The sequence below is a fragment of the Notothenia coriiceps genome, unplaced genomic scaffold (assembly GCF_000735185.1).
Source record: "Notothenia coriiceps isolate Sejong01 unplaced genomic scaffold, NC01 NC01_scaffold00005932, whole genome shotgun sequence".
NCBI lineage: Eukaryota > Metazoa > Chordata > Actinopteri > Perciformes > Nototheniidae > Notothenia > Notothenia coriiceps.
Window position 1 is genome coordinate 1 of NW_011338633.1, and position 15146 is coordinate 15146.

The 15146-nt window shown below is 42.5% G+C and overlaps 1 protein-coding gene across 1 annotated transcript in view; it reads right to left on the bottom strand.

Moving 5' to 3' along the window:
* Window positions 1-11909: 11909 nt before the first annotated feature.
* Window positions 11910-15146, bottom strand: part of LOC104943337 (unconventional myosin-IXb-like) — a gene marked incomplete at its 5' end in the record, with an annotated part of 5359 nt that continues 2122 nt past the window's right edge. The window contains one exon of the mRNA XM_010768700.1: window positions 11910-11975. Coding sequence (XP_010767002.1) covers window positions 11910-11975 — 66 coding nt within the window. The remainder of the gene's footprint in view (window positions 11976-15146) is intronic.

Consider the following 15146-nt stretch of genomic DNA (forward strand, 5'->3'; position numbering starts at 1 on the left):
CACACACACACACACACACACACACACACACACACACACACACACACACACACACACACACACACACACACACACACACACACACACACACACACACACACACACTCTTTGGGATGAACCGTTGACCTATTTGAACTTTCCCTGCTTTAGATCTTTGGCTTTTTCTCGTTTTTCCTAAACTTTTTTCCCTCTTCTTTGCTAAAATGTGGATGAGTTTTGAGGCCAGAGGGAATTATGAGTTGCTGCTTGTTGACGGATGAGCAAATAGATGCTGAGGTGTCACTTATCCATGACCTGGACTTGCTCCGACAAGACTCTTCCCCACCCACCCACCTACTCACACTCTCACTTTGGCTGATGCAAACACGAACATGTTATCAGGCTGTTTTGTGTTCTGAATGTTAATAAATAACATTTCAACGTGTAGCTGGATTTATTCAGAATGTTTCCACAGTGGAATACCATGTCTTCTCTTCCAGGTTTGAGGGTCAGTGAGTGTGTTTTGGCACTGATACCCCAGAGTGTCTTCACACTGTCCACTGTGCTCAGTACTGTTCTGATCCCCCCGCCCAACAAAACGCCACAACCTTGCAGCAAAGAGCACAAAGCCCTGGGAAATCTCTGCAAAGGCCAGATCGCTGCAGCACGGAGGGAATGCTAAACATGTCGCAGCGCCATTCGTATTCGAACTTGCCCTTGAGCGGAGGATCTGATTGGCTGGAATGCTCGGCAGGTATGGGGAAGTGGACTTTCCAAAATGTTTCCGTGGAAAGAACTGATTTGCATTCTTACGAAATAAGGGTTGAGCTGAGGGAGAAAGAAAGAGAGACAGCAATCTGAACATCATATCTAGCGGGGAATCATATAGTGTTGTTCAATCCTGTTGAACTGAGTCCTCTCTGTGGTACGAGGATTCTCTGGAAGACAGCGTTCCTGCACATTTTCACTTGTCAGACCTTTTCGAATGAAGTCTCACATCCCTATTCAGCCCACACACACACACACACACACACACACACACACACACACACACACACACACACACACACACACACACACACACACACACACACACACACACACACACACACACACACACACACACACACACACACACACACACACACACACACACACACACTTCTGCTTACAATCCACACTTGGGGAGTGTCTCCAAGGACGATGAGTTGTTTGTCTCAACAAGAAAGTGAGGCCGAGGCGAGAAAGTACAAATGATTTACTCTGAAAAGGCATTAAAAGTTCGGTCTAGTATAAACTTGCAAACATAAAAGAAACTGTGTTCTGAAACTGTCAGAGGTTGTGTACAGGATTACGTGTTCACAGACACAAGGAGTTATATTAGCTGTTCACTCCTTAGAAACGGCTTTGGAGGCTCTGAGAGTTGCCAAGCCACCCTTCAAACTGTATGTAGTCAGTCCTATCAAAACGTTAATACAATACTAAAAAGCGAAATCCTCGCTTGTGAATATTTCATACCAGCAACGTGAGTTTGTGAACTGTTCAACACTCCAATACAAGGTTTGAGTACATTTACGCAGGCAGAAGACCAACTATCAGGATCATACTGAACCAGATGAGTTTCTGGCAGTCTGTGTATTGTTAATTGTTGTATAGTCTAAGCTACTGTAAGATATTTTATTGAGTGAGTTTAAGTTGCCTCTGGTGAATAGTAAAGGTGTGTATAAGTGCAGGGCGTTGATTGTGACGTATTACAGAGAATGTGGTAGTTCTTGTAGGATTAACAAAGTTTGTTGTCATACTTCAGAGACTCTGTTTTCATGTATGTTTTATGTCTTTTCCACACAACATGATCGGTTGATGCCTTTATTTGCACTGAGAAAACTTGAACAAAATAGACCTTATTCCATAAAGTTAAAATACTGAGTGAAAGTATGAAGAGAAAAACACAGTTTGAAAACAAACATAGACTTGCAAATGAAATTGCGATCTTACGCAGCGTCCACACGGCGGCGTGCGTTGAAGCTTGCCGGCGGGCGTGTCTGGAACTCGACCAACAACCAATCACATGAATCTCCCGCCCCTGACACACAAGCACGTGGTTTGATTGGCTAGAGCTTGTACTGGCATATGATTTGATTGGCTGACGCTTCCGTTGAAGCTTCAAAAGTGGAACATTGCTCAACTTTTGAAGCGAGCAACGCGAGCAAAGCGAAGCGACGGAACCACAATGCAGTTCGGCAAAGCGTGAGGTCACCCCATTCAAAGTGAATGGGCAGAAGTCTCGAAGCTTCAACGCACGCCGCCGTGTGGACAGGCCGTAAGAGTATTTGTTTTAAACTTATTTAACTTTAATACTCCTGTACTAGGAGACAAACTATTTTGTATTAAACGTCCAGTTGGTGTTTGGGTACTGGACCTTATTGCGATGACAGGGAGGCGCTGCAGCATCCTTTAAAGTGAAGCGGCTGAAAAGAGCTTCAGTTTAACGTTTCCACAGCGGCTGCCAAAGCCTTGACACCGACACCTCCCTGCAGCATGGATACACTCACAAAGAGGAGAAACAGTCCAACAAAGAGGGTTCCCACAAGCAGAGGGCAACGGCCGGCACTCTGCAAACATGCAGCAAACCTCTAGGTGGACATGCTCTCTCTCTGCAGACACTTTACATACTATACAGAGGTGGGGGGAGTACTCAGATCTTCTACTAAAGTAAGAGTAGAAGTACCAGAGTGTAGGAATACTCTGTTCCAGTAAAAGTCCTGCATTCAAAATGTTACTCAAGTAAAAGTAGAAAAGTCAAAATATAGTGAAAGTAGTCCTTGTGCAGATTGGTCCATTTCAGAATAATAGATATGATATNTAGCAACAGTACAAGTACTCATTGTGCAGATTGGTCCATTTCAGAATAATATATATGATATGTTTTATAATGATTGATCATGAAAGTGTTCTCAAAGCTGGTAAAGGTGCAGCTAGTTTGAATGACTTTGTATACTGCAGGGTAGCTTGTGGATTTACTCCAGGTGGAACTAAAGTCTGATTCAACACTTGATTATATTTCACATCATTCATCCACATCTGTGAAGTAACTAAAGGTATTAGTATATTAGGTATAAGTCCTCCCTCCAAAATTGTACTTAAGTGTACAGTACTTGAGTAAATCTACTTTACACCACTACACCTATATGATGTTCTTTACACTCTAGTTGATATGGCTATATGATGATTGGTAGCTGTGATATTAAGGCAAACACATATGGTATAAAGTGACATTATAATCACAGTTTGTTGTGCTGAATGTGAGAAATGCTTTGGTGAGATCACATGATGTTGGCAGTGATTGAATGTAACCGCGTCTCTACACAGTTCCTCCTCTATTCTTGGCCTTTTTTCAAGCCATCACTATACATCCCAGCAGCTCGACTTAAAGCCCTCGAGCTTAACTTAACTTAAGTGCCAACAAAGAATTGATTCTCTGTCGAACAGTAACAGCGTCAACAGTGCTCGGAGGTGCTACTTTATAACTTAGCTGCATCAAGGTCGAATGAAAACGTTCTAAACACTTGTTTGGATCGTAATGACGTAGCATTGCTTCTAGTTCATTTGTTTTGTGAAGATGAGCTCAAAGACACTTAGCATTGCTAATTCTGTAAGGAATACAGCTGAGAATGGAAGAAAGGGTTTTAAATATGTGGTTGTTATAGTGTCACAATTCCGGAAATTGGGATTTTGTGGCTTATTTTTGTTATACAGTAGATAATGGTAAATTCAACATGATTTTTGATTGGACTAAACAATAAGGCTGATGTCACTTTATTATTGTCAATACTTTCTTATATATTAATTCATATTCATTGAATTTATCCACAACAATGTTGATACTCTGATACTCGAAATCCTCTTGACTAACATTTGGAATTAGAGCTTCTTTCATTTCTTTTAGCTGACATTTAAAGGTATGGTAGGTAATTCACTTCAGAAACCCTTTTTGTTATATTCCATGGAATGCTCTTAACATCCCGATAGCAATGAATACATTAAATGCTTTGACAATAAAATAAAAATAAAATGTCATCTGTGGAAGCCGTGGCGCTGTAAAAAGCACGACCAATCATCTGAGCCGGCCCAACTAAAATGACTGGATGGCCTACCTGCCTGTCAGCCTTCCATCTGTGCACAAACTTATCTCGTGCCCTCATTGGTCATGTGCGCGTTCGTGTGTGTTGGAGGAGGGGCTCTGTAAGGAAGTCTGAAGGAAGGGGCAGTTTTTTTCGGTTGTGTATTTTCAAATTCTAGCGCACTCGAGCTGGTTTCTCCATTCTTACCTACCCTACCTGTAACTCCTTCTTTTACATTACATGTCACTTGTTAGTCGTTTTATCCAAAGCGACTAACAAACTCAATACTGTGGACAATCCCCACAAAAGCAATTTGGGGTGAAGTGTCTCAGGGACACAAAGACATGCTGACTGCAGTGGGATTTGAACCTGTGCTCCCCTGATCCCAACACCAACGCACTAACCCACTACGCCACACGCCTCCTCCGCCTTCTTGACCGTAAACTCAATATATTTTTGTTTTTGACAGACATTTGACGATGTCATCATGAGCGTGCAAAAAAAGACTGATCAACATTTAAAAAAAAAAAAATGTTAGTTGGAGCCGTTCTTCTCAAATCATAAACAAACTCTCAGGCAGGAAATACAAAAGTTTTTTGCGTGTTTCATGGCATGGGTTAACATCTGCAAACGGTATTTTCCTGCTCTCGCAGATGTCGAAATGATTCGGTCTACCCACTTTATAACGAGGTTAGGTGATGACGATGTCAGAGGTTAGAGGTTGGAACAGTTAGAATAAAGTGCTCTTGCACCAGTTCTCTCCTCTTGTGGTCTGCTGTTTCACCAGATTGGAGACATTTCCAGCAGCTCCACCCATGTCTCGATTGGTCCCACATCAAACCTACGCCTGTGGTGTGGTCAGAGCCCCATGAATAGACCCTGAAGGCCTGCTGCTGCATGTAAGCTGTGTTTGGCCTGCAGAGAACAGCATATTCATCTCCTCAGTATCATTCGGAGCGCTATGATTACAGTAAAGCCTTTGTATACTGTATGAGTATGAAATGAAGGACACGTGTGCATGACGCAGCGACTCAGCCCCGGTAATGCCAGCTTTTCCCAGACTCGTACACAATGCCACCCAGCCTGACCAAATATAGCGAGAGGAATAAAGAGGTGCAACCCATAACAAAGAGATAAGCAATGGCTGAGCAGGCGGAACGGCCAGCTACTCCTCTGCACTTCCTGAACAAACAATACAAGACTTTGGTGTATCCCCGCCCCTCAAGGCCCTGAGCGAACAGCACAGAGAGACGTTCTGCCGCTACTTCCTGTGTCGTAGCTGCTTCCTTCTGAAAAGGGTTCCGGATGATAGGAGCTTCCTGTCTGAAGTTGTGAGACAAAGTTGCATAAAGGAGGCTGGGGAGTAAAACAGGAATCTGTGACCAGGTGGCTTTAGTCAAAAAGGTTATTTGGCTGAGATGATTTTCTCCTCATAAATGTATGAGCAGGAAACATTGGTGACATCCAGAAACTGATTTTTTTATCACCTCAGAAATTGGTATAATTGCTTGTCAACCTTTATCTTTTGAGTGCCCTAAACGTTTGAGTCAAATTGAATCACAAACAATCTGTTTACGTGATAAAACACTACGATTAAATTAAAGCTTTTCAGAATGCTGCAAATCTTAAAAAGTGGCTGGTTGCTCAACCTGTTCAGGGCTTATTAAGTACCTCTTAGCCCCAATTACAACGTTTTCAACCGACCACATTTTAGTTTTCAAGCAAGCATGGATGGAGCTTCCTTTGGATTAGAATATCTGGGCTTTTTCCACCTTATTAAAAAACAAACACTTCCTAAATCATACAATGGGACAAGAAAAACTTGATCCGTATTTCCCTGTGATTACAACATAACTAACACGTTGCCTGCAATGTGCCCGCCAACTTTCTGCAACGGTGCACAGCTCTGGTGTTGACATGAAGAAAATAAATAAGGTTAAAGCCTGGCAAGAAAAAAACAGAGACGCCAGAAAAAGCACGTCACAGAGGATCAACCGGTCAGACCAGTTCAGAGGAGATGAAGTCATTCAGAGCTGGTGGAGCTGAGTTTGTTCAAAGTGCAGAAAGTATTAAGGACAAATGTCTCCTATACCTGCATTATTTTCCAGACAAAGGAGGGAAGTTCATAGAAAACAAATTGAAAAGAAACTGGTACAAAGAACTAAAGTAGGACAGCGGTTTTCCGAAACTCTGTTAGCAGCACACAGCCTTATAAACGATGATCTCATCTCCTTAAAATGTGTGACCTGGGCCTCAAGACCTCCACTATAGCTTCAGGATATCCACACACACACATTCACACACATGTTCCACCACTGTAACCTGATCAGCGTCAACGACAGAAACAACAAATACAAATTAAACCCTTTGTCAAAGTAAACACTCCTTTATGCTGGTGTGTGTATCTATAAATAGCATTCCTCACTCCATATAAAAAGGTCTTCTCTGGAGCTCGTCAGGAAGGAACCACAAGAGGTGGACTGTTTGTGTGCAGAGGAACAGCAGGGAACATTATTTCATAGGAGCTTGGTCTCTAACTTGTGTTGGATGTTAGCCATCTTTTGAGCGAGCTGCTAAGACCCCATTTACACGAGAACGTTTGCGTTTACGCACCAAATTTGTTTTCAAAAAAGTCTTCCGTTCACACGCATTCGGCTCATTTGACGTGTCCGTTCACACGAGACCACTGGAAACGCTGTAGTACATATGCCGGGCCTGTAAGTGGCGCTGTACTTCTGCCACAAAATACACCAAAAGCAGCGAAGAAGACCCCCGAGCAATGTTGCCTGGTTGTCCTTCTGTTTATGCCCCGCGGTGGATTTAGCAACATGTAGTTCACGTAGTTCTCCATGTCCACTTGTTGCTGATGGTTGTGGTAGAGGAGCTGTAGATTTTGCACTAACATCTGTAGTATGGTCAGTAGCTACTGACAGTAGCTACTGACCATGCTACAGCAGTGAGCAGGAGAGGTGGGGAGAGGCGGGGCTATGGCTTCATCGTTATCAGTAAATTATCGTATAGGGCGTACACACTGAGCCGTTTGGCCCCCCAGAGCGTTCCATTTGCAGATCTATCCACCTTGGGACCCGTTATTGTTTGCGGGGTCCGTTTCCGCGTTTCCGTTACGGCCTCGTGTGAACGAACGGGCTATACGAAAGAGAAAAGTTGCGGATACAAACGTTTGCGTTATCGTGTAAACACCGCCTAAATCTGGCAGCAGTTGTCAAAACAGAATCGTTTTACATAAACTACATTTCTTAGCACGTAATTGTAGGGAAATACGGCAACTGCTGCTTTGACGTTTCTGGGGGGCGAGATGCAAAAACACTGCCAGAGGGGAAATGTACATCTATGCAACGGCCGAGATGATTGAACGACTCGACAAAGATGGAATCAAACCTCGACTTCCTCCACCGACGAGACCAGAAAGGACTCGTCTCTCTGTCTGCACCAGCAACCACAGCTCTGGACGGGGCTGACACGCAGTGCATTCTGGGAGTGATCGGTGGCAGTGTGTCTGCCAAAGGGACCAAAACTGTGCTGATGAAGGGGGAAAAATCTCTCAAGACCCCCCTTTCTCAATCAGCCGCCCAGAACCAAAGACTCTGACAGACTGACACGCATCAAGAGAGCAACGCTGCATTTATTCAGAGGCATGAAGGCAGCAGCAGATCTGAGTGAAGTCCCCGAGTGTCTGGAGACAGCAGTGACGGATGATGGATGGAAACACCACGTCTATAAGTGTGTATTCTTGACATTTACCCACAGCTCTTACCTTCTAGTTGGAGATTTACGTCCCTAAAAGAAGGCTAAACCGGAACACTCAATCCTACCAGTGTCCATTCAGCTTCTCAACAAACATATGTACTGAAGAGCTTAAATGTTGGCCATTGTGCAATAACACAATAAAGTATCAATAGCTTGTGGCCACATCTCTGTTTAATTCTCTTCTGCTCCATAGTGTTGTGAGCTCCACTGAACCCACTTTCACAGATCAAGGAGTTTTACTTTTCAGCACCATTCAGGACTTAGAATAATAAACCACATTCCACATACAGCTTTTCTGGCTAAAGCTCTATTTTTAGCCACATTACTGCGAAATAAAACCTCTCACAATTCTGTAGAGGAGATTTACTTCCAGATCAGGGCTGCGAGTAATTAGCCCCCCACACCGAGGAGGACCATAAACTCAAGAGCTGCTTCTCCTTCACATGTTTTTCAGATGATTGTGCGGAGATATGGGGCTTCCCAGTGTGATATCTACTCGGCACCCTCAGGCAGAGCTTCATTTGATGTTGTTTTCACCTCCTGTCCATCTTTATACCTCAAAATCAGTAACATGCATCCAGATTACATCGCTGACAGGAAGCACTCAAACATAACATGGCCGGGGGTCACACACTGGCCACCCAGGACATGAACACACACACCGTCACATGCACAACACATTATGGATAATGCAGCAGAGCAATGGAGTCTGAACATGGGAGGGATTTGGATGCTGAAAATGACATCAGAGTAATACGCCTGCTCGTGGTCCGACCGGAGGTAAATTCTTCCACATGTGAAAGTGGAGGAGACCCCGTTTCTCATTACAGGGATGAAAAGTAAACAATATGAAGTCAACTCAGTTCTCTGCCACGTAGCTCTGCGATTAAACTAATAACTTACTTCTCATGGTGCAGAGTTTTTCTTCTGTTAAACAATGTAAGAGCTAACAGATGTCTAAGTTCGGTGCATGTGGGTCTTTTTGTCACCAAACACAGAGAGCTGTAGTTTGCAAAGAGCTCTGGATATTTAAGTGTCTGATTAAAGATATCATCAGTGGCCTTAACTCGTGTTTATCTCAAGGAAAGAACCGTGTGGCGGCCCTTTAACAGATGCAGCAAAAGCTATGAGGCTATTATACCACAAATTGTCAAATCCTTAGAATCAAGAAATGCATTATTTTACGTTTTTTGCTTATTTTTCAGCTTTTGTGGCAGTTATGTATGTTGATACTTAAAGGGGACCTATCATGCAAAATGCACTTTTTGATGTTTTTATACATAAAGATGTGTCCCCGGTGTGTCGGGGAACTCACGCAGCGTCAGAAAATAAAACCCTCTCTCTTTTCCTCCGTACCCAAATCTCTAAAAACGGGGGAACAACGGAGCTGATCCAGATTTGCATCCGATGTGACGTAATATCTGAAATGTGGACCCACGGCCCTATCAGAAACGTTGCTATCAGAAACAATGTCCGACTGTTTTGGACGTAATATGGTCGGTGTTTAAATTAGCATCGCTAACACTCAGAGCTAACCTGTACTGGAGAGCATGTGTGTGAAGAAGCAGGAAATAAAAAGGAACTCACCTTGTGGTATAACCGGCAAGAGAGAAAGCCTTTGAGCTCCATACTGTTTCAGAGAGAATCCTTGATAATCCATGATATGTAATTTCATCACCACAGTATTTAGTTTAGACAGTAGCTGCCGGGTTTTATTTTTATCAATTTTTTTTTAAAGCTTTATACCCCAAATCAGCACTTTTGAAACAGGAAGTGAAATAGAGGGATATGAGGCATGGCTAGAATGGGTGATCTGTTTGGTATTTTGAGCAAAACACTTCATAGACATGTTTTTTATATATTTTTATAGATCTGAGACCTATGCTATTGCCTAAAAATAGCATGATAGGTGACCTTTAATATATCTTCATGCTTTATGCAAACTGTGTTATTGTGTCACTACAGCTTTACATGAAGAAGCCTTCCTTTAATGGTGACAGCCCAGACAGTATCTCTTTCTAATACACCGTTATTTAAGTCATCACTTCAAGGGTGACTAAAAAGAAAAACTGCTGACAGGAAACACAAATATGTAAGTGACTATGTTTTGATTTAGTTAATTGAATGTAAATGCGTGAGAGAGGAAAGCTTTTGATGGTGTGTTTCATCTGATAGTCTGTTGCTCTGTGTCGCAGTCTGGCAGCTTCTCTCTGGAGACGACAAAGAGAGGGAGACTCCCAGTCTGCTCAGAGTGCATACTCAAACAGACGGCTGGTCAGTGAGTCTGTCCACCGCCAGACATCAGAACTGTAACCATAATTATCAACCAGATGGCATTGTGCAAACATCCAGCACTGCAGTTCTTACTTTACTAGTAGGTTGTCATTGTATTGAGTTTATTCTTTACCCAATATTAAATGTCCCCTATTATACTGTTTTTCATCAATATATTATAGGTCTCAAATATATACAAAACATGTCTCTGAAGTTTTTGGCTTCAAACACCAAACAGATCATTGCAGCATTACCCATAATCCCCTCTGTTTCAGCCCTGTTTCCAAAGTGCTGATTCTCTGTCTGTTACTTTAGATGAAAATAAGGAGCCCCTCCCCACGCCCCTCTGAGAGAGATTTGGTTACAAAGAACTCAATAGGCGCGTTCACACCAAGTACTTTTCCCACAAAGGTTCCTGAGAACTCTTTAGTTCTCATGAACTAAGTACAGATCGCGTTCACACCGGAAATTAGTTCCTGGGGGTGGATTAGGCAAATGAAGCCGCTGACGTCACTTCTTCTTCTTCTGCTGCTGCTGCTGCTTTAGGTTTACTGGCAGGCCGCAAACAACTTCACGGCGTATACTGCCGCCCAAAATCCCCGGCCGGAAGTCCCCGGAGTTAGGGACTGGCTTCAGTAGAGGATAATAAAATGGCGGCTTCACAAAAGTTTTTGGGAGTTTGACGGGGCGTGGTTTGCATTCCGCCCAGCCAATCAGACACAGGAACCTTTNAGCTGATTCTCTGTCTGTTACTTAAGATGAAAATAAGGAGCCCCTCCCCACGCCCCTCTGAGAGACATTTGGTTACAAAGAACTCAATAGGCGCGTTCACACCAAGTACTTTCTCCACCGCTCCCATTCTCATTTTCAGACAGGTTTTTATAGAAATGGATCAGGACAAAAAGAGAGAGAATCTTTGTTCCTGAAACTTTCAGAGTCTCTTTCCACAGAGGGGACACATGTTGATGTTGAAGAGACATGAAGAAGAGGGGACACATGTTGATGTAGAAGAGACATGAAGAAGAGGGGACACATGTTGATGTAGAAGAGACATGAAGAAGAGGGGACACATGTTGATGTAGAAGAGACATGGAGAAGAGGGGACACATGTTGATGTAGAAGAGACATGAAGAAGAGGGGACACATGTTGATGTAGAAGAGACATGAAGAAGAGGGGACACATGTTGATGTAGAAGAGACATGAAGAAGAGGGGACACATGTTGATGTAGAAGAGACATGAAGAAGAGGGGACACATGTTGATGTAGAGGAGACATGTAGAAGAGGGGACACATGTTGATGTAGAAGAGACATGGAGAAGAGGGGACACATGTTGATGTAGAAGAGACATGGAGAAGAGGGGACACATGTTGGTGTAGAAGAGACATGAAGAAGAGGGGACACATGTTGATGTAGAAGAGACATGAAGAAGAGGGGACACATGTTGATGTAGAAGAGACATGAAGAAGAGGGGACACATGTTGATGTAGAGGAGACATGGAGAAGAGCATTTTGCATAATAAGTCCCCTTTAAGACATAAATAAAAGCACAACAATAACTTCCAGATCGATCTACACAAATACTCAACCCTCTCCCTCCTGTGGCTGTCTCACCTGAGGTTGCAGCAGGTCAGGGTCTGAGCAGCGAGTCGGGGGTAGATCTGCAGGAGGTACGAGCGGTCCTCCAGGTCGATGGGGCTAGCTGGACCGCCGCCCCCCCCTCCTCCACCTGCGTTCGTTGCCATGGTGGCAGCGCCATCTCTGACACTCATCCTGGGCCAGGGGGAGTGGCCTCAGCATGCCGCGCCCAGCGCCTCCTCTCACCACGCAGCACCTGCAGACACACGGGCATTATCATCAGGGGTCATAGGTCACTTTGCTTTTATACATTCATACTGACAAGTGAGGCTGATCATTTTCCATTAGGGGTCTTACTTTGCTTAAATGTTTCACGTAGTCTTTTTTTTTTACAATAAAATATAAATAAATGCAAAAATGCAAAAGCCAAAGAGCATAATAAATCAAATGAATTCAATTTTTTACTCAGAAATTATTAAAAAAAAGTAAAACAATATTTTATATAAAATCTGTACAAAAAAATACAAATATGTAAAATTCAACAAAAAACAAAATCGCAATAATATATATATAAAAGTACAAACAAATATATTAAAGAATATGAAAGTGTAGGAATGTGCAAATAAAGTATGAAGAATAAACGACGTCAAACAGAGAAAATCTCAAAATGCACAATTTTTTATTTTGGTTTAATCAAACAGTAAACAAAGCTGAAGATGTATTTAAATCGTAGCGTTATTATTCATTTCAAATGTTCTATAGATTTAGTGATAATATCTAGGGTTGCAAAGGGGCGGAACATTTTCGGTAAATTTCCATGAGAAGTTAAGCTGGGGAATTTTGGAAATATTCCATATTGGAAACGTATGGGAACTGAGGGTAATGTAATCTAATTGTATCATATCCAAGCATAAATATAAACATTTTTGTTTTGTCATAAGAGAACATCCATGCAAAATGATACGATTAAAAACATGACATTTCAACAGATTTATTTGTAAGTAGAACAGAACAAGTTTTAATTATTTTATTGAACAATCATTTGTTTCATTGAAGAACAAAAACATCAATGTTGAGTTAAATATTACTCATCCCCCCAAAACCCACTCATTCAAAAATGTGCTTTGGGCTCAAGAGTGTGGTCCAGTCTTGTAGAAATCATCTGTGCATGTGATGGAGGAATGCACAGTGCCTGTAGGGGGTGTGGTCTCAATAGTCATGCAGTAAGCAGTGTGCTATGTGCATGTGATGGAGGAATGCACAGTGCCTGTAGGGGGTGTGGTCTCAATAGCCATGCAGTAAGCAGTGTGCTATATGCATGGGATTGAGGAATGCATAGTGCCTGTAGGGGGTGTGGTCTCAATAGCCATGCAGTAAGCAGTGTGCTATGTGCATGTGATGGAGGAATGCATAGTGCCTGTAGGGGGTGTGGTCTCAATAGCCATGCAGTAAGCAGTGTGCATGTGATGGAGGAATGCATAGTGCCTGTAGGGGGTGTGGTCTCAATAGCCATGCAGTAAGCAGTGTGCTATGTGCATGTGATGGAGGAATGCATAGTGCCTGTAGGGGCTGTGGTCTCAATAGCCAACAGTGCAGTGAAAATGTTCAAATATAACAAACTTGTATTCATATGTTTAGCAAGCTTGATAGGACAAAGGCCTCACAAATACTCTGTAGCTAATTCATAAGTTCTGTTTTTCATATTGGCATTACACCAGGGTAAAAGGAGGCTCCCTAAGGCAACAGCTAAAAAACCCTCTGTAGTTACAACATTTGGTATAAGAGAGGAGGGACTGACTGACAATGAGCTATTCTCTCCAACAAACACTCAGCACTAATGTAATGCCAGAGGAAACACAGCGAGATAATGAAAGCGTTCCAATACAAACCTCTCTGAAAGCCTAAACAATGACTCATCGCAGCTTAGAGCAAATATTTTAAAATGCAAACAAAATAGTTGCTTTTCAAACAAAATCTCCGACCTCATGGGAAGCTCATCCTTTGGATTGGGCAATCTGGACATAATTTAACTCTGCTAGAGATGTTTGTCTTATATTAGGCTAGATGCAAGAGGCACTACAAGAAAAATACATTTGATAGAATACACAGCTTGTAAATTATCACCAGAGTATTTGTGAAGGCCATCAAGTTGCCTTAACATCTCTCTTTGTAATCAGTGGTTCATCATAGAAATATGTTAAACTCTGTAGAGTACAGTGTGAAAAGAAACCACACAAAACATTTAGCAATCACCACTGAAATGTGGAAATATCAGACGAGATATGTGGGTGAGAAGTCACAAACTGTAACCGTCCTCAGATAAGTGAAGTGATGGTTGCTATGCTAAAACCACAACTAAACAAACTATAAAGTAAACTATATACTAGATATTTGGATTCTTAGACATTCTACTGAGAGAAATGCTTCAATGTAGTGAATGTAGATAGTTTCCAATTTGTGGTTTTCCTTGTATCTAAAAATAAAGACAAGAATATTTCCACTGCTTAATGAAACACATGGGCCCGGGTTAGACATGCATTACTCTAAAAACACTGCTGTGCATTGTTATCACAACACTTATAAATAACTTCACCACTGAGAGTTTACCGTATGCTACGTCTGCAGATGCTGCTCAGAAAACTGAATCCTTCCGCTTGATGATAGCAACCAGGACAGCAAAACAGAGAAAACTCTCACCACAAATGGTGTAATGAGCATGTGTGTTATTCACTCCCACAGACAGCAGGACTGTATGACGTTGATATTGGTGATAGGATAACGTGTTAAGTAACTTTTCACGACAACAACTTATCTCTCCATCCAAGCATAACACTCTGCCTGGCAAGGTTCCAACACTAAAGGACTTAGATCTCAGAGAACTTAGCAGAACACTAACAGGTAACAGAGTAATAGGTTTGTTTGTTCTTCACTACGGATATCTCTGATATTGAAGCTGCATTCAATAATAGCAGGCTCTTATATGAACTAAACCACAATAAACTAAAGGGGGCACGACACACTTCCTGTTCTGGTGAATCACATGACAAGGTCCATGCTTACTGCAGTCAATGAGTTCAAGCTCCAATTGTTTAAAGGTGACCTATCATGCAAAATGCACTTTTGTACGTCTTTTATACATGAATATGTCCCCGGTGTGTCAGGGAACTCACCAAGTGTCATAAAACACTCTCTCTTTTCCTCCATACCCAAATCTCTAAAAACGGGGCTGCAACGGATCTGATACAGACTGATCCAGATTTGAAATTGTTCTGACGTCAGAAACGGGGTGCTCCGCCTATATGGGCAACTCTCCACCTATCAGGGGAATGAGAGGTTGCGTGGCATGGTAACAGCATGGTAACATGACGCTCGTGCCTCGCCCCCCTCCTTTGCAGGGGGGCGTGGTCAGCTGCAGCTCATAAGCCAC